Source organism: Cetorhinus maximus, chromosome 17 (genome assembly GCF_964194155.1).
Source record: "Cetorhinus maximus chromosome 17, sCetMax3.hap1.1, whole genome shotgun sequence".
Lineage (NCBI taxonomy): Eukaryota > Metazoa > Chordata > Chondrichthyes > Lamniformes > Cetorhinidae > Cetorhinus > Cetorhinus maximus.
In genome coordinates this window covers 33,218,039-33,238,508 of record NC_135895.1, presented here as the reverse complement: position 1 = coordinate 33,238,508, position 20,470 = coordinate 33,218,039, and the positions used below count along the sequence as shown (strand labels likewise).

General features: G+C 42.9%; 1 protein-coding gene across 2 annotated transcripts in view; it reads right to left on the bottom strand.

The window, feature by feature from the left end:
* The window catches only part of eif2b3 (eukaryotic translation initiation factor 2B, subunit 3 gamma), a 113,013-nt gene extending 100,266 nt beyond the window's left edge, over nucleotides 1-12,747 (bottom strand). For both annotated transcript variants that reach the window (XM_078560949.1, XM_078560950.1), the window contains exons 1-2: nucleotides 12,437-12,747; nucleotides 11,455-11,613 (exon numbers count right to left, since the gene is read on the bottom strand). In XM_078560949.1, coding sequence (XP_078417075.1) covers nucleotides 11,455-11,602 — 148 coding nt within the window. In that variant the 5' untranslated portion in view covers nucleotides 11,603-11,613; nucleotides 12,437-12,747. The remainder of the gene's footprint in view (nucleotides 1-11,454; nucleotides 11,614-12,436) is intronic.
* Nucleotides 12,748-20,470: the final 7,723 nt, after the last annotated feature.

The following is a 20,470-nucleotide window of genomic DNA, read 5'->3' as shown; positions in this document are numbered from 1 at the left end:
GAAGTACAACTTCGCGTAGAGTCCTAAGGTGTACACAGATCTGTAAATAAACAAGCATTTTTTTTTATTACAAATAACGGGCTATGGTATAATTCCTAGCGTAACAAGCAAACCCTATCTAGACTCAGAAAGCAAGACGAAACATGGTGGCAGCAGACCGAGCGTAAGGATCCAGAAAAACTCCAAGTGAAGACTGCAAACTTGAAAGAGCTACAAATCCTTGGAAAAAGGACAAGAAGAAAAAAGATTGAAGACTCACCTGAGAACAGAGCATCATGACTACAGCAGATGCAAGCTGACACAAAGACCCAGAGTCCAGAGGGCAGTTAAAAGTCAACCACATTGCTGTGGATCTGGAGTCACATATAGGCCAGACCCAGTTAAGGATAGCAGATGTCCTTCCCTAAAGGACATTAGTGAACTAGATGGGGTTTTACAACAATTGATGATAGTTGTCATGGTCACCATTACCGAGACCAGCTTTATATTCCAGATTAATTAATTGAATTGAAATTCCACCATCTGCTATGGTGAGATTGAACCTGTGTCCCCAGAGCATTAGCTCGGTCCTCTGGATTACTAGGAAGAGTGACATTACCGCTACACCACTGGCTCCCCAAGCACAAGTTATGCTGGAATAAGAGAATCAAGGTTAAGTTTATCCACTTGACTGCAACTAGTTAAACAATATGATATATTATAATTTATCCTGCTGCCTACTTGACTGTCCTGCTCAAACAGATTTACTTGAGTGAGAGAAACTCAAAATATTCTTGATTCTGTCAATATAGAATGCCAAAGTTCAAACATTAATGTGCCAATTTTTTCCAATTGTGATGACAGATAAAATTTAAGGTTTAAATGAACTGTAAAGTTAATGTTCTCCTTAAGGTTGGTATATGCAGCTGGTCTGTATCATCACCTAACTGGCCACTTCTATACATAAGCCTACATGGTGAAAATAGGCAACCTACCCATGCCTGGAGCAGCATGTCTAAACATATTCTGTCCTCATCTGATCCCCATTCATTCACATTGCTTAACAGGCTGCACTCAGTAATGATCAAGAACAGAAACCCGTGTATAATATCTTTGCTCTCTAATCCAAAGGCACTGGAGTAATTTGTACTAGCTCCAATGCAATCCTGGTCAAGATCAGTTAACTCAGCACAGAAAAGGAATCAGAGCTGGTATCTTTTAGCTTGTTTGTCTCAATTAAATCGTGGTTTTACGACCTGAGTCATTAAGAGAGTCCAAAACTTAAATAGTGATTTCAGAACTAATATAACATAGACATGAAACAAAAATATTGATCCGGTAGTAGGATCACCATAACTGGTAAAAACAAAAGAGCCTGTTCACTTCAAAGCACAAATTTTAGTTAGCTGACATGAAAATAAAAAAATGGAAAAGGTTTTAAAGCAACGAACTTACAATCAAACCACAATGGAAGGTCCAACACTGCTTGATTTTACAACAGGCTGGTTCACCATTGTGTATAAACCCAGGGAGAGAGGGGAAGAGATAAATCAATGATAGCCTCCGTATCGGAAACTACCTTAAGCAGGAACGGAGACTTTCGTTGAACCTTTGCAGCTGCAATAAGTCAGCCATAGGCCTGAGGCAGGGAGCTTTTCAGGCAATAACTTCTTTAATGTACAGTAAAATCTCGATGAGTCGAATGGCAGGGGATCCACCCACAAATGTGTGTTAAACTTTGTGATAGCCAAGGATGCCCCATTCCTACATGAATGTGCCTACAAACACGGTCTATGTCAGAAACAACAGATTCAAATGCCAAATGAAAACACAGTAAAGAGCGAAAAAGTCTTTATTCAATTTGTTCACACCTTACAGTAGCCTGACCTCATAAAAAGCTGGAGCCCTGCATTGAAAAACGTCAGGAGTTAGCATCAGGAAAAATGCCATAATCTTTTTCTGCTCAGGCGAGCATCCATCAGACTCTTGGGGTCATCAGCTTCCTCAGTTGAAGAACGTACTGCATCTACAATTGCATCATCTGTCAGGTCCCTCATGCAGCTTACAGCATCACCCACCTCTGCATAAACTTCCACGGTTGTCTCTGCTGGAATTTCCATGCTAGCCTCCTGCAGGTAAGCGAGAAGTGCCTCATCATTGTGTTGGCTGGTCTCATCCCACTCATCCTCAATCTTGACATCTTGTGCGGTTATAACCTATTTGAACCTGATCTCCAATCGATAACACTTTTAACTTTCTCACAAGTTTAGCCATATTCACAGGTTTTTCATGGAGATCTTATATCAAATAAAGGCTTGCCCAGTGCTCCATGATTTCACGTCTTGTGTGGTCTAACTCTGCTCTGATTGGTCAGCGTGGTCATATGATAAGCTTGGCCAATCTGGAGTTACCAGTGTAGAATTTCAGCTCATCACGGGCATAGTTCCATGGGATTTGCTATTCCGCTGGCGGGAATGGTTGACGACTTCGACATAACCAGAGTTTTGTGTCATCTGAGTTTGACTCATTGCAATTTCACTATATTAAGTGAAGATGCTTTTTCAGTAGAGGGTACACCCCATAGAATTCCAACACCCAAAGTATAAAGCAACAACAGATCAGATATCTATGAGGTGTCAAAAGCTGACCAATGAATAAAGGAATAAAGTGGACCAAATCATTCAAAATATGCTTTCAAAATTCTTTGGGTTCCAAATCAGAAATTGTATATTTTTTCCTCAATAATTGAAATCTCTAATGTTGAACATAAGGTTTTAAGCATAATTATATATTTCACAATATCCGTAAAACCATAAAACTTTATTTCATGTCTTGACGACATTCAGTTGACAGTGTTACTTGGAGGCCTCAGCCTCTTTCAAAAGTTCAAGCTTTAACTTTCTTTCCAAAGTCATCACTATCAACTAAGTTACCAATTAAAACAAAAGCCAAAATACTGCTTAGCAAGTTAGGCAGCATCTGTAAAGAGAAATAGTCAACGTTTCAGGTCAATGACCTTTCATCAGAACAGGGTCTGATGAAAGGTCACTGACCCGAAACATTAACTCTATTTAAATGCTTGCACTTGCATTCCTAAGATGTCACAGTCTGAACCATATACTCTGAAGAGTTTCAAAGTATGATTTCAAATTAGTATGATTCTCTTAGTGAATCTGGGACTAAGCTTTCCATCATACAGAATAGGATTTTTAAGTTTGTTTTTCCAAATAATTTGAAAAATCTGCAGAATACATTCTAAAATCTTATATCAAAAAAGATAGAAGTTTAATATTTAAATGACCATGGACTTATTCTTACTCCCAAAAGAGCTTGCATGCTAAACCCTGTTCATTAGCCTTGTACCTTTGTAGTTTAATAGAAATGCTCAGGAGAGTGTGAAGTATCTGATTTTTTCCTCATTATACCATAATGATGAACTATGGATCTTTTATCAAAAGGTAAATCATATTTACCCAAGGAAAAATAAATTTTAATGATTATTTATAAGTGCTGGCTCCTCATTCCTTTTTCCAAGAAATTGAAAGTTCCCTAGAGGATAAAAACAGAGAACCATTTCTGGTTGCAATGCCATAGGACATCAACTAGCAACATATTAAAATAGTGTGTCCTAGTAAACAGAAACCTATTGCAGACATTCACAGGACAGATCTATTTATCTGCCTGTGATAGTTGTTTATCGAGTTGCAGTGGATTAAAAAAAACACTAAACCCCCAGTCCACCATCACCGCTTTCCGGCGAAAACATTAATCCCAAAATAAATCCCAGGAATAAGGCTATTTTAAAATGCAGAGTAGACGGTCAGTGCCTGTAGAGTGGTCCAATGACCTGCCTTGGAAGAGGTTCCAGTGAGTCAGAGAAGCACTTCATAATTCCATCAGAGAAAGCCAAAGCCCTTATAATGTCAAAGATTGGGATGTGAATTTGTCTGCACAGACCCAGTGGGCAATTTATGAATGGAACATATTTCTGCTTGGCAGAATTCCTAAGGTAGTCCTGGAACATGTGCTCAAGCTGGTGGATGATATGTGAGAGCAGGACGATAACTTGCTTACACCAATCAGGATTTGGGAAATAGCAATCACATTTTCAAAATTGCCATCATGAATTCAAAACTATGTTGGGAGGTAAATAATGAAAATAAGGTTTACAATATAAAATACACGTTAAAAAATTAAGTTTAATTAAACGCCACCACTTTGTTTCAAGCATTTCGGCCGTGCATTGTTTAGTATTGGAGAGCTAAGCGAGAAGGCTCAACTTGGACTTCATAAGAATTGCCAGAGCTAGCATGCTCAGCTGAAAAGACTCAGCAGGTTTCAGCTCCCTGCATTTTTGCTTATGGCTTGCAGATCTGTCATTGACAGAGTATGACTAGACTGGCTCATTCTAAGCCTCAAGTCCTGTCCAAACTCTATTTCAAAGGAAATAGTGCAGATAATCTTTAGGGAAGCCATTTTTAGAATCAGTTAAGGTAATTTGTATAAACATCATAAAGCAAAGCCTGATTCTTCCGTCAGATTGCCGCTCTGACTGTACTTTTCTGCGTCCTGACGCAGCTCCGCATTTCTGGCCAGGTTTGCCGAGCCCAGCTTCTCCTGAAATGCAGAGCATAAAGTCCATCAGTTAACTCCATCGCAGCAGGGTAGTGTCAGGAGTAGGACGGGACATGCCCCCTTTTTACAGCACTAGCTACCATAAGGGAAGTGTAAATGTCCAGTGTAAACGTTGGTGAATGGGTAAGGTGGTTGAGGTGCCAGGTGGGTGAGGTGGCTAGGGGGAAGCTGGGTCGGGAGGACAGAGGGCTAGTCAAGTAGATGGCAGTGAGGGGGGAAAGGGGTGTGTTCATGTCAGATTGGGAGGGGTGGTTGGGTTGGGGTCGGGTGGGATAGTCAAAGTGTCAGGATGGTAATCGTGGGGGATTAAGGGGGAAGTTGAGGGGGATATCATAGTTACCCAGGAGTTAGACTAGGATTTTTCTAACATTTCCTAGGTGCTATCCAGATAAGTAAAGTGGAACTGTCCGAAGTCTGCAAATCTAGCTCAAAGTTGGAGACTTTCACAGAGGGTCCTGGGGAGCAGGAGAATTTCCCATTGGACATTGAAATTTCCTGGGCAATTCCCATGGAGATCAGCAATTCAAGACTTGCGCAGGGTCCCGATGTGCATCTTGGGTCATACGTCTGGTCTCTGATGATCCAGGGACCAGAAGATTTGGGCCCATGTTTTCTGGAGCTGCCTTGAAAGGAAAAATGGTGCTACACTATTTGCCAGCTCACCCCTCAAGTCTAGTTAGCAAGTTCATTTTTAAAAATTTATTTTACAAATTTGTTTTACTCATTTATGGGTTGTGGGCATTGCTGGCTAGGCCAGCATTTATTGCCCACCCTTAATTGCCCTCAAGAAGGTAATGGTGAGCTGCCTTCTTGAACTGCTGCAGTCCAAGTGGTGTAGGTACACCCACACTGCTGTTAGGGAGGGAGTTCCAGGATTTTGACCTAGCGACAGTTAAGGAATGGCGATATATTTCTAAGTCAGGATGGTGAGTGGCTTGGAGGGGAACTTCCAGGTGGTGGTGTTCCCATGGGTCTGCTGCACCTGTCCTTCTAAATGGTCAGTCGTGGGTCTGGAAGATACTGCCTAAGGAGTCTTGGTAATGCCTGCAGTGCATCTTGTAGATGGTAAACACTGCTGCTACTGTTCGTCGGTGGTGGTGGAGGGAGTGAATGTTTGTGGAAGAGGTGCCAATCAAGCGGACTGCTTTTTCCTGGGTGGTGTCAAGCTCCTTGAGTGTTGTGGGAGCTGCACTCATCTAGGCAAGTGGAGAGTATTCCATCACACTCCTGACTTGTGCCTTGTAGATGGTGGACAGGCTTTGCGGAGTCAGGAAGTGAGTTACTTGTTGCAGGATTCCTAGCCTCTGACCTGCTCTTGTAGCCACAGAATATATATGGCTAGATTAGTTTAGTTTCTGGTCAATGGTAACCCCCATGGATGTTGATAGTAGGGGGATTCAACAATGGTAATGCCACTAAATGTCAAGGGGCAATGGTTAGATTCTCTCTTATTGGAGATGGTCATTGCCTGGCACTTGTGTGGCACAAATGTTACTTGCCACTCATCAGCCCAAGTCCGGATATTGTACAGGTCTTGCTGCAGTTAGACATGAGCTGCTTCAGTATCTGAGGAGTTGCAAATGGTAGACATTGCACAATCAGCAGCGAACATCCCCACTTCTGACCTTATGACGGAAGGGAGGCCATTGATGCAGTGATGTCCCGGAACTGAGATGATTAACCTCTAACAACCACAACCATCTTCCTTTGTGTTAGGTGTGCCTCCAAACAGTGGAGAGTTTTTCCTGATTCCCCTTGATTCGAGTTTTGCTAGGGCACCTTGATGTCACACACGGTCAAATGCAGCCTCGACGTTGAGGGCAGTCACTCTCACCTCGGGAGTTCAGTTCTTTTGTCCATGTTTGGACCAAGGTTGTAATGAGATCGGGAGCTGAGTGACCCTGGCAGAACACATTAGTAAGCAGGTTATTGCTAAACAAGTGTTGCTTGATAACACTGTTATGACCTGCTCTATCACATTACTGATGATCAAGAGTAGGCCGATGAAGCAGTAATTGGCCAGGTTGGATTTGTCCTGCTTTTGTGTACAGGGCATACCTGGGCAATTGTCCACAATTCTGGGCAGATGCCAGTGTTGTAGCTTTAATAGAACAGCATGGCTAGGGGCACACCAAGTTCTGGAGTAAAAGTCCTCAGTGCTATTGCCAGAATATTGTCAGGGCCCATGGCCTTTGCAGTATCCAGTGTCTTCAGCTGTTTCTTGATATCACGTGGAGTGAATTGAATTGGCTGAACACTGGCATCTGTGATGCTGGGGACCTCCGGAGGAGGAGGCCGAGATGGATCTTCCACACGGCACTTCTGGCTGAAGATCATTGCAAATGCTTAAGCCTTGTCTTTTGCGCTGATGTGCTGGGCTCCTCCATCATTGAGGATGGGGATATTTGGAGTTGTTTAATCGTCCACTACCATTTGCAACTGGATGTGGCAGGACTGTGGAGCTTAGATCTGATCCGTTGGTTGTGGAATCGCTTAGCTCTATCTCTTGCTGCTTATGCTGTTTGGCACGCAAGTAGTCCTGTGTTGTAGCTTCACCAGGTTGACAACTCATTCTTATGTCTGGTGCTGTGCTTGGCATGCCCTTCTGCACTCTTCATTGAACCAGGGTTGATCCCATGGCTTGGTGGTAATGGTAGAATGGGGGACATGCGGGGCCACGAGGGGACAGATTGTGGTTGTGTACAATTTTGCTGCTACTGATGGCTCACAGAGCCTCATGGTTGTCCAGTTTTGAGCTTGCCAGGTCTGTTCAAAATCTATCCCATTTAGCATGGTGGTTGTACCACACAACAGAATGGAGGATATCCTCAATGTGAAGATGGGACTTTGGTGATCACTCCTACTGATACTGTTATGGACAGGTGCATCTGCGACAGGCAGGTTGGTGAAGATGATGTCAAGTATGTTTTTCCCTCTTGTTGGAACCCTCACCACTGCTGCAGTCCCAGTCTAGCAGCCATGTCCTTTAGGACTTGGCCAGCTCAAACAAATTCAGATGAGAAGAAAGGAAAAAACAAGCAGACAATCTTGCATGTATATAGCACCTTTCACTTTCTTGGAATGCCTCCAAAACACCTCACTGCCAATGAGTTACTTTGGAAGGGTAGTTATTTTATTGGTAAGCATGGCTGCCAAGTCGTTAGAGCATATTTTCATGTTTTGCAATACATTCCACATGCACCAGGGGCATTCTTTTATTTATCTCTGAACTCAAAACCAGCCATTGTTCTTGAAAACAAGACCAAGTTCTTGAAGGGTTTGTTATTATTCACGTTCGGAGGTAGGGTCAGAATAAAAGTGCTGATTTAAACATATATATTCAAGTAGAGCCTATTTTAAATATTAAATTATGCTGCAGACATATCTAAAGAGGCAAATAAGTTTAATCCTTTTCTCAAACTTTCGGTCATTGCTATAAAAATCCAGACCTCAGATAGATAGATAGTAAAGGTAAGGAAGGAGCTGCTCTTCCATCTTAGAGACTTCTTTATTTACATAAATGAAGTAAAGTCAACAGTACTTCCCAGGAACGAGTCAAAATACACTCAAAAGTATTGGCTCCGTGGAGATTTTTCTCAAATGTCTTTCTAAATTCTTGTGATGGTGATGTGCAGCCCTCCCCACTTCCACATTCCAGCATTCCCATTACAACAGCCAAAGTACTGACTCACTGTGGGCAACGCTGAGGGAGCTCTGCATGCAATTACAAAAAAAACACAATTATTCTGTGGAGGAAAATTGGCTCGGTATAAAAATGTATAATGTTTCTCTATTTTGTGTGGTTTCATCCATGGGAGGTGCTGTTCAAGTCCACATCATCAAGCTTTCATGTAGGTTTATGATGCTGAAATTGCCCTCTGACAGCAAATTTTGCTGAAGGATGGACTTAATCAGGTTTAACCTAATTCCCAACTCTTTCCAAGTCAAGGTCACTTTGACTTCAAAAAAATACAATTCTGGACACAATTTGTTTGAACTGAAAGTATCTACCATGCAGAAGTGTAACTTTTCAGCATGTGACTGATGGAGAAAAATGTTTATGGTATTAGAACCAGCTCTGGAAAACCACTTGCAAATAAGATACCAGTAAAAGGACAAATGTAAAGCACTCTTAGAATATTGCTGTGCAATAGCAAGCTTGATTAAATGCTCACGAGCAGCAAATTTTCTACAGTACAGTCTCAGTTCCAACATGGAGTGCAGGCATATCAATTGAGTGTTATACTCTGGTGTGATTTACAACACTCCTGTCTCATTGGAATCTCCCTTCTCTCAGCAATGCCAACTTCATTTTGTTCTTATTAAAAAAGGACTTGTGTGTAAAAGAATGTTAAAGCTTCTGTCATCAGGAGCTTCTGGCTTGTAGGATCAAAAATAATGTGGGTACATTTCTGGTCTACTTACATACTACCATACAATATCATCTGTAACAACTTAGGGTGAAATTAGGTATCCTTGAAATAAGGAGGCCACTCATGTTAAAGGAACATGACTTGAGAATGATTGAGATATTTTTTGAAAATTATAAAGACACTTAAAAGTGAATAACTATGAAGTTAAACATTGCAGAGTCAGCTGTGGATCGATAGGATATAGTGCTGAAATGCAAAGACGTAAAGATTCTAATTTTGTAATTCATTAATTGCTGGAGCTTCTTCGATGTCCTGATGGTCAAGGCTGTGCCTTTTTTGAGTACATGCAATCTATCTGTATTTGTTTCTTTTGATTGCATGGGAACTTGGATCACAAACATGCTGATATAGCCATCAGCTGTGGCACATGTGGTAGCACTCTCAGCTCCAAGTTACAAGTTTCCCTGTTCCAAGTCCCACTCCAGGATTTGAGCTGACACCCCAGTGCTGTAGAGGAAGTCCTGCACTGTCTTTCAGGTGAGATGTTACACCCAGGCCCCATCAGCCTGTTCAGGTGATTGTAAAAGATCCCATGCCATTATTTCAAAGAAGAACAGAGGAGTTGTCCAAGCCAATATTTCTCCCTCAATCAACATCACAAAAACAGATTTTCTAGTCACTACCACATTGCTGTTTGTAGGAGCTTGCTGTGTGCAACTTGGTTGCCACATTTTCTACATTACAACTGTGATTATACTTCAAAAGTTCTTCACTGGCTGTAAAGCACTTTGTGACATCTGATGGTTGTGAAAGGCTTTATATAAATGCAACTCATGTGCAGTACTAAGGGAACACTGTACTGTCAGAGATGCTGTCTTTCTGATGAGATGTTAAACCGAGGGCCCATCTGTTAGTTTAGGTGAATGTAAAAGATCCCATGGCACTATTTCGAAGAGGAGTTATCCTCGGCGTCCTGGCCAATATTTATCCCTCAATCAACATCACTAAAGACAGATTATTTGGTCATTAGCACACTGCTGTTTGTTGGAGCTTACTGAGCTCCCACGTTTCCTATATAAAAAGTAACTTCACTTCAAAAAATACTTCATTGACTGAAAAGCACTTGGGATGTCTGGTGGTGGTGAAAAGTGATATATAAATGCAAGTTTTTCCTTTTTTTTAAAATCTGCATTCTGTTCAAAATACAATCTGAAAAATCACATATGCTTTTATCTCATAGGCTAAATAAGGCAGCCTGTAAGGTCATACAGATTTTATACTCAAGTATCTGTCTCAAATAGCTGTGTGGAAATTATCCCACAACTGCCTTCTGATCAGAGTGCACCTTCAACTCCCAGTACCACCCCTACTTCATGAAACACAAGAAACAATGAAAGGTGCTGAAAGTTAAGCTTGAAAACTGAGAAATATTATACTTCAAGGCAAATCATAGAAATACCACAAGAATTGTATTTCTAATTGAGGGGACAACCAATGCTTAGAAAGTTTCTCTTTAATAAGATTTAGTATTCATATGTCAGTTCCTGACATGATTTGAACAAAAGTGCAAAACTGAATCTGACAATTGGAGATGGTAGGTTTGGTAGTTATGATGAAGGTACGAAATGCTAGTGGAGGAAAGAGGAATAAACAGCTGGGCTTGGAAAAGTTGGTAGGTAGAAATGAAGCTGTGGTGGCAACTAGTTGACAAAAGGAAATGATGAAAAGTTTCAGAAAGATTTCAGTAATGAGGTCTGCACATTAAAGCTTAGAGTGATGAGGTGCAAGCAGGAAAGGATGGTGCTCTGATAGAATAATGACAAGCGCTGATGCCTGTAATGATGCCATTCCTTTCTATAATTCGTAAAGGAATGATGCAAGGGGTGATCACAATGTTGGAAATGTTTAATGTTATGTAAATCTACTTAAACGATGTGCCTAACACGGTTTGTTCTCAGAAGCTAAGCAGATTTAGGCATGGTTAGTTGTAGGATTTTAACATTATGACTAGTAAACACCACAAACATTGGGGTGCACAGTGGACACAAGTTTATACATTTCCTTTGTTCTAATTTAAGATTTAGTTCTTTATTAGTTGCTCCTCTCTAAAGAGCAGGTACTTTTGCTCAGTTATTGTTCAATGCTGGCTTTTTAGAAAAGGCATCTATGAAGAGAACAGATAAGTTGACATTTCCGGTGCAGGCCCTCTTCAAAGGTCAACTGTTAGATAACCATATTTTAACAGTTAGTGTCTAAACACAGTTATTCCACTTCAATGAAGCAGATGTAAAACAAGAGAGTTACTGTGCCCTGGTATCACTCTCGGGTCTGCTCCGCTGAAACTTCAACAGGCAGGAACCCAAAGGAGGACTGCAAATGTTATATGAGAAAAACAAGTTATTTTGGGTTTATACATGGTTTGCCATTCCTTGTAACTATCCCTTTAAGTGTAGATGACATTGCTTACCTTCAAACCCAAGTCTTTCCATAAGATTTAGAGGATACCATATCAGTGGCTTGTTTCCAACCGGTAGGAGGGGTTTTGGAATATTGGCAGTAAGATCCATCATGCGGGAACCCCCACCTGCTGCCATCAACACTGCCTGGAACTCCATTTTATGGTTTTCTATAACATACATATTTAATTCACATATTAGCTTTTAATGTACTGAAGGTGTCATACAATTTTTAATTGAAACATTCAATTTAATGAGGCATAGCACTGACTCATAAAGGTGAAAAATCTGACTATAAAAATAGAGCAACATGACTGTCAAAAACATCATGAAGATAACTACAAGCAAAATACTGCGGAAGCTGGAAATCTGAAACAAAAGCAAAAATTGCTGGAAAAACTCAGCAGGTCTGACAGCATCTGTGCAGAGATGACACAGAGTTAACGTTTCGAGTCCGTATGACCCGTCATCAGAACTGATGAAGATAATTAACCCTAGCCAATAACTCCACCCTTTCATCAGCCTGACTTAATCAGGACTTGCAGAACTTTGGAATCCTGTTGCCGAGCTTTGTATCCCATGTTATATTATTGGTGAAGGGTTAGGAACCGTATAGTTTTGAGCATGTATAGTATGTCACATCACTCAGTATTGCACTCCAGTGTCAGGTCTGGAGCAATATACCAGTGCACAGCACATGGCGAGATCTGAGAAATAACAGTCAGCTCCAATATTTTAATCTAAAAGTGTGATTATTTCAAACTTGTGGGAACCACAGGGCGTAACAGCCCATAACTTAAATATCGCCAACATTGCTTAGTTCCATCTCCAGACCTAATCATCCCTAATTCCCCCTTTCATCCAATGTTCCAGTGTTCCCGACTGCCTGGTGTGTGGCCACCGTCAGCCTCCCCCAGATCCCTCTCCCTCTCCGGGCTCTCCTCCAGCCCCTCTCCCCGGCTTCCCCTGCTCCCCGGCCTCCCTCCACTTTACCTTCTCGCTCTTTCTATGGCGCCTCCTGGCTCTGCTCCCGGTACACGGCGGAGCTTCCGCCGGTATCGCAGAAACTAACCGGCAGCCGCAGAAAGCCCCCCGGCCTGGGGTGGGGGGTGGTAGGCAGTGAACCGAGGTGGCGGTTCAGTGTGAGTTTGCCTTAAGATTGTGAATTGGTTTAAAACAGGCGCTGTCCCCGCACATCCAACATGTTGTGCGCTCGGCGTGCGGGTCAATAGTGTCCGCCTTGAACCTGAGGAACTGTTCCCGCAGAACAAGGTTCCGAGGCACCCAGAGTACCTGCTCACCCCACAGCTCAAAGCAAAGGCACACCTCATAGTCTAAAATAAACGCTCAGATCCAGTCCACTCTTTTTAAAGGTTATTGCAGCTAAAAACTCTTCTTATTTCACTGAATCACAAGATTTGTATTAGTGGTTTGGGCTCATAATCTCTCTTTACAGATGCTGCCACACCTGCTGATTATTTCCAGCATATTCTGTTTTTATTGTAGCTAGTTATGTTTATTAAACTTTTTTTTCTGGCTTTGCCAGGCTGCGCATGGAGTGATAGGGTTGGCACTCATCACTGCGGATGTTTTGTTTATAGACCCTTCAAGCAGCAAGGTCCCTTGCTTGGGCTTAAGCTTGCTTGCTTAAGCTTGGGTCCCTGCAGTGCTCAGGCACAAACAGTGTCGACCTTTTCTGTCCAACATCCTGTCACGGTGTTGCCACCACCAATCAGAGAACCTCTTGCTGACCTGCAAGCCATTCGACAAGTGCAAGAACAGTCATCATGAATCCTGCTCCTTTAAGCTGCAGACAGCTTTTAAATCCTGCAACAGTTACACTGTTTCCTGCTATGACCAATAAATTCTGAATCCAAGTTTTTTTTAACACCGAGACGCCCAAAAAATATATGGGGTCATAATTTGCTGTCAAGGTAACTGTGAGACCACTTACCATTATATATGTGCAACTCAGCAGCAGCAACCTCAGATAAGATCAACCACACAATTAAATGCAGAAATCAAAAGTTGGTGACTGGGTTGTGCTCCTTTGTGCAAATGGCATTTCACTGTTTGACTTATTGAAATGCATTAAGTTGCTCTACTTACATGGTAAACACTAATTAACTCTCCACTGAAAGTTAAATCTTTCCTATTTCAGTCCCAAGTACCCAACAATGTTATAAATATTAACTATTGCCATTCAGCCATTCTGGCACAGAAAATTAACTATTACAAGCATAGAGTTTCATTCCTGCAGGTATTAATTGTTGTTGGATTAAATATCAAAAAGAGCAGTGGTCCTATATTGAACCCTATGGAATGCCACTAGATATTTCCCTCTGGTCAAAAAAAAACTGCTCACCAGTGCATTCTTTTTCTGTTCCTTAACCACTTTGTTATTCATACCGTCACTGTCCCTTTAATTCCACCAACAAATCACAGAATCACAGAATCTCACAGTGCAGAAGAGGCCCTTCGGCCCATCGAGTCTGCACCGACACGTGAGAAACACCTGACCTACCTACCTAATCCCATTTACCAGCACTTGGCCCATAGACTTGAATATTATGACGTGCCACGTGCTCATCCAGGTACTTTTTAAAGGATGTGAGGCAACCCGCCTCCACCACCCTCCCAGGCAGTGCATTCCAGACCGTCACCACCCTCTGGGTAAAAAAGTTTTTCCTCACATCCCCCCTAAACCTCCTGCGCCTCAACTTGAACTTGTGTCCCCTCATGACTGACCCTTCAACTAAGGGGAACAGCTGGTCCCTCTCCACTCTGTCCATGCCCCTCATAATCTTGTACACCTTGATCAAGTCGCCCCTCAGTCTTCTCTGCTCCAGCGAAAACAACCCAAGTCTATCCAACCTCTCTTCATAACTTAAATGTTTCATCCCAGGCAACATCCTGGTGAATCTCCTCTGCACCCCGTCCAGTGCAATCACATCCTTCCTATAATGTGGTGACCAGAACTGCACACAGCTGTGGCCTCACCAAGGGTCTATACAACTCCAACATGACTTCCCTACTTATGTAATCTATGCCTCGATTGATAAAGGCAAGTGTCCCATATGCCTTTTTCACCACCCCGCTAACATGCCCTTCCACCTTCAGAGATCTATGGACATACACGTCAAGGTCCCTTTGTTCCTCATAACTTGCTAGTGTCATGCCATTCATTGAATACTTCCTTGTCAAATTACTCCTCCCAAAGCGTATCACCTCACACTTTTCAGGGTTAAATTCCACCTGCCACTTATCTGCCCATTTGACCATCCCATTTATATCTTCCTGTAGCCCAAGATGCTCAACCTCACTGTTAACCACCCAGCCAATCTTTGTGTCATCTGCAAACTTACTAATCCTATCCCCCACATAATCATCTACGTCATTTATATCAATGACGAATAATAGGGGACCCAGCACAGATCCCTGTGGTATGCCACTGGACACGGGCTTCCTGTCACTAAAGCAGCCTTCTGTCATCACCCTCTGTCTCCTATAACTAAGACAATTTTGAATCCGCCTTATCAAATTACCCTTTATCCCATTTGCATTTGCCTTCTTTATAAGTCTCCCATGTGGGACCTTGTCAAAGGCTTTGCTGAAATCCATATAAACTGCATCAACTACACTACCCTCATCTACACACCTGGTCACCTCCTCAAAAAATTTAAACAAATTTGTTAGTCATGACCTCCCTCTAAAAAAGCCATGCTGACATCCCTGATCAAACCTTGCCTCTCCAAGTGGAGATAGATTCTCTCCTTCAGAATTTTCTCCAATAGTTTCCTTACCACTGACGCGAGACTCACTGGCCTGTAGTTCCCTGGCTTATCTTTACAACCCTTCTTAAATAGCGGAACCACATTAGCTGTTCTCCAGTCCTCTGGCGCCTCCCCCTTGGCCAGAGAGGAATTAAAAATTTGGGTCAGAGCCCCTGCACTCTCCTCCCTTGCCTCTCTCAGCAGTCTGAGCCACAAATAATCCAGACCTGGAGATTTGTCCATTTTTAAGCCTGCCAACACCTCCAATACATTGTCACTCCCTATAGCAATTTGCTCAAGAACCTCACAGTGTGTCTCCCCGAGTTCGCTTCCTTCTCATTCTCTTGGATGAAGACGGATGTGAAGTATTCTTTCAACACTCTACCGATGTCCTCTGACTCCACCCATACATTGCCCCCTTGGTCCCTAATTGGCCCTACTCTTTCCCTGGTTATCCTCTTCCCATTGATATACTTATAGAATATCTTGGGATTTTCCCTACTTTTACCGGCCAGAGCTTTCTCATATCCCCTCTTTGCTCTCCTAATTGCTTTCTTAAGCTCCACACTGCACTTTCTGCACTCCACTAATGCCTCCGCTGATTTGCTCCCCTTGTACCTGCTAAAAGCCTCTCTTTTCCTTCTCATTGTATCCTGAATATCTCTGGTCATCCATGGTCTCTGGGCTTGTTACTCCTTCCTATCACCCTAGAGGGAATATGTTGAGCCTGTACCCTCCCCATTTCCTTTTTGAATGCCCCCCACTGCTCTTCTGTACATTTGCCCACAGGTAGCTGTTCCCAGTCTACCTTGGCCAGATCCTGACATGTTGTGGTCGCTATCACTAAAATACTTCCCCATAACCACCTCAGCCACCTGTCCAGCTTCATTCCCCAGAATTTGGTCCAGCACTGTGTTGTCCCTTGTTGGACCCTCTATATATTGACCTAAAAAGTTCTTCTGTACACATTTCAAGAAATCCATTCCATCCAAGCCCTTAACACTATGTCTATCCCAATTAATGTTGGGAAAGTTGAAATCACCTAATATAATTACCCTATTGTTATTGTTTTTACACACCTCCATGAATTGTGCACACATTTGCTCCTCAATTTCCCACTGACTATCTGGGAGTCTATAATAAACACCTAACAATGTGGCTGCCCCTTTTTTATTCCTAAACTCTACCCACAAAGCTTCATTCGATGCCCCCTCCAAGATGTCATCTCTCCTTACTGCAGTAACTGACTCCTTAATTAATAATGCAATGCCTCCTCCTCTTTTACCCCCTCCCCTGACTCACCTGAAGATTCTATATCCGGGAATATTGAGCTGCCAATCCTGCCCTTCCCTCAACCACGTCTCTGTGATGGCTACTATATCACAATTCCACATGTCAATCCTCACCCTTAACTCATTCGTTTTACCTGTAATACTCCTGGCATTAAAGTAGAGGCCATCCAGCCTTGCCTTACTCCCTTGAAACTTAATGCAGCTGTACTCCCTCTGACTTGACATTAAACATTACTGTATTATGATGTGTCCCTATTCTGTTAACATTCTGTGTCCCCTCCCCAGCCAAATTAGTTTAAACTCCTTCCAACAGCACTAGCAAACCTGCCCGCAAGGATGTTAGTCCCACTCTGATTCAGATGTATACCATCCCATTTGTACAGGTCCCACCTTCCCCAGAAATGGCCCCAGTGATCCAGAAATCTAAAACCCTCCCTCCTGCACCAACTCTTAAGCCACGTATTCATCTGCGCTATTCTCCTATTTCTGTGCTCGCTAGCATGTGGCACTGGGAGTAATCCAGAGATTCCAACCTTAGAGGCCCTGCCTTTTAGTCCACTGCCTAACTTCCTGAATTTTGGATGCAAGACCTCATCCCTCTTTCTACTTATGTCATTGGTACCAACATGTACCATGACACTTGACTTATCGCCCTCCAAGTTCAGGATGCCCTGCAGCCATTCAGTGACATCACAGACCCTGGCACCAGGGAGGCAACAGACCATCGTGGAGTCACGTTGACGGCCACAGTAGCGCCTACCTGTTCCCCTAACTATAGAATCCCCTGTTACTATTGCTTTTCCTCTGTTCCTCCCCTCCTGTACAGACAGGCTGCTTGTGGTGCCAGAAGCTTGGCTCTGTCTGCACTCCCTGGAGGAACCAGCACCCTCATCAGCCTCCAAAATGGAAAGCAGGGGACTCCTGAACTACCTGCCTGTTTCTCTTGGACTGCCTGGTGGTTACCCATTCCCTTCCTTCCTCAAGTCCCTTCAGCTGCTGTGTGACCACCACTCTAAACATGCTATCCCGATGGTCTCAGACTCAGACCCAGCCGCCGTTCCAGCTCTGAAACCCAAGCTTCCAGGAGCTGCAGCTGGACACAATTCCTGCACACATGCTGGTCCCAGGCCTGGAAATGTTCCTGGCTTCCCACATGGAGCACACCACGGTTTTGAGCTCTCCTGCCATGACTTATCCCTTTAAATTAAACATTTTAAATCAATTACTCTAGGGCCCTTCTTTTCTGATCCTCGTTACTACAGAATATACAAACTATAAACCACAAAAGCCCTTAAACTATAAGCGATAAAAGAAGTAAATACTTACCCCACCTTACCCATTACTTACCAGTCATTCCTCTCCCTTGTAGCCTCTACTACTGCAGCAGGGCAAAACCACTCTCTGAAGATTTAAGAAGTTGGATAGCAAAGAAAAAATAGAAATAGCTCCTCTTCCATCTGCACCGAATTCCCACTGTGTACCAAATTGCCAATACCCACACTCACTCTGGCTGTGTCTCACTCAGGATGAGGACTCTCTCCTGGTGCAAGCACACTGTTCAATTATTTGGTACTTTGTCAGGCATCTTTTGAAAGTCCATCTACACATTAACCAAACTACCCTCATCGGGTAGAATTTAATGCTGACAATGGGATTCTGGAGAACCAGCAGGAGCTGTACATCGTCTCCATTGGAAAAGGCCTGCCGGAATTAAGTGCTTAATAGGCATTTAACTGTCCAGCGTTGGATCTTCAACAGGATTTAGGACCCCAAATGCAGAAATCCTATTCTCCTGAGATATACCAGCATCGCCACTGGGAGCGATGACAGCCGCTGGTAAAGCACCCACTAGAGGTCTTGGATTGATGAGGGACCCAGGCCACAGGTGAGTGAGGGTGGGATAGAAGGTTGCAGGGAGGAGGCTGCTGGCTGGAGTGGGGGTCAGAAGGGAGGGGGTGGCTCTCAGCATGCACCATCCCCGCCCCCGCCCCCCCATTCCATTTCCAATGCCAGGTCCCTCAATCAGGCACTGAGTGCCTTTTACAAAAGACCTCCTGGAAGCCCGCAAGCAAACATGACAGGGTCTTGCTTTTCCGCCTCCCTGTATGGCGACTCCCCCACCCACCACTGGGTTGAATACCAGTCATGGCAATGAGGCCATTAAGTGGGCATTAGGGCCTTAATTAGCATTCGGGCAGGAAGGCTGTCCACACAGCTTCCAATCTACCTTGCTCAGATTCATTTTCAACTTACTGAAGTTCGTCCTCTTCCAGTGAAGTATTTTAATATTTGATTGTTCCTTGTCATTTTCCATAACAGTTCTAAACCTGATGGTATTATGATCACTGTTCCCCAAATGTCCCCCGACTGAACATGCTCCACTTGCCCAACTTTATTTTCCAGAACTGGATTCAGCACTGCCTCCCTCCTTGTTGGGCTGGAAAAACATTGATCATGAAGGTTCTTTCGTGCACATTTCAGGAATTCTTCCCCCTATTACCCTTTACAGTGTTATTGTATCAATCTATGTTAGGATGATTTATGTTCCCCATCATGATTACCCTGTGGTTCTTGCATCTTTCTGTAATTTGATTGCATATTAGCTCTTCTATCTCCTTCCCACTATTTGCTTGCCTATAATAAACAGCTAACAACAAAATAACTCCTCTATCATTCCTTCATTCCAATCAAATATATTCTGCCTTTGTCCCCCTCAACTATATCATCATTTGCCAGTGCTATACTAGTTTACTTGAGCAATACAAACACCCCCTCCTTTATTCTCTTCTCTATTTTTCTTGAATATCTAAGCGAGAAATATTAAGTTCTCAATCCTTCCCTTCTTTGAGCCAGCCCTCTGTTATTGCCACTATATCAGTTTCATGTGGTGACTTGTGCCTGCAGCTCACCAACCCTATTTATCATGTGACGTGCATTTATACACATGCACTCAGAACCTATGTTAGACTGCCTTGCCTTCCTTTATCTTCCTTTCAACCCTCCTGTTTCCGAATAATTCTTTACTCAAGCACCATTTGGCTCTCCCAATCTTCTTTGCACCTAGTTTCTCCTGTCTAATGTTTCAGCCTGGTGCCCATCCCCCACCAAATTAATTTAAACCTGTTTTGAGACAGACTTAGGGCATATGGTTCATTGGGAGCTAAAAATAAGTTCTTAGGAAGGGTTTAGAATTAGATTTTTTTGATAGAGAGAACAGGAAATGGATAACTGAGGTCCAATGCACCATATTCCCACAGAGAATAATAATGAGGTACTGAATGCAGTAACTGTTCATGTCACTTTATTATCGTGCCTGATCTACATTCCCTCCCATAGAAAGTCAGTGTTTACAGGCCATTTATAGTGAATTAGTGCCAAGGTATCAGATCTACAGAATGCCAAAATAAGTGAAGTGCAATTATGGGAAGTACAGGTTGCAGGAGGGGAATAAATGTAAAATGTTTTCAGGCTAATTCTTTGTAATGTTCTGAAATTGTTGCCATCCTCGGAAAGACAAATCACCGGGAACAATGTTTCAATTAAAAGGCAAGAAAAGGGTCATGTGGCGTTGCACCTTATTGTAATGGTAATGTGAGGAAGGGAGCTGGTGCCCACAGTTATTTCTTACTCAGTAAATTTCCTGAACTTTTTTCACATAACTGGGCAGGACACTGAGCATTTAGACCAGGTATGCATTCCATTAGACAATGATAAAATGACATTGCTGCTGTATGGTGTTGGATACAGTTCAGTAGATCTGAAATAATCTTCATAGTCATACATAGATTAACTGTAAGTCTTTACTGACTCTTAGAACTATTTACAAATATACAGTAAAGGGTACAAGCTAGGAGCTGTCTTCATGTTTGCTGGTACACATGGCTCTGCCCAACACTAGGCTGACCATGGGTGTGGGTCATGTGCCCTCTTACATCACTGTGTGGGCGGTACTGTACTCAGTC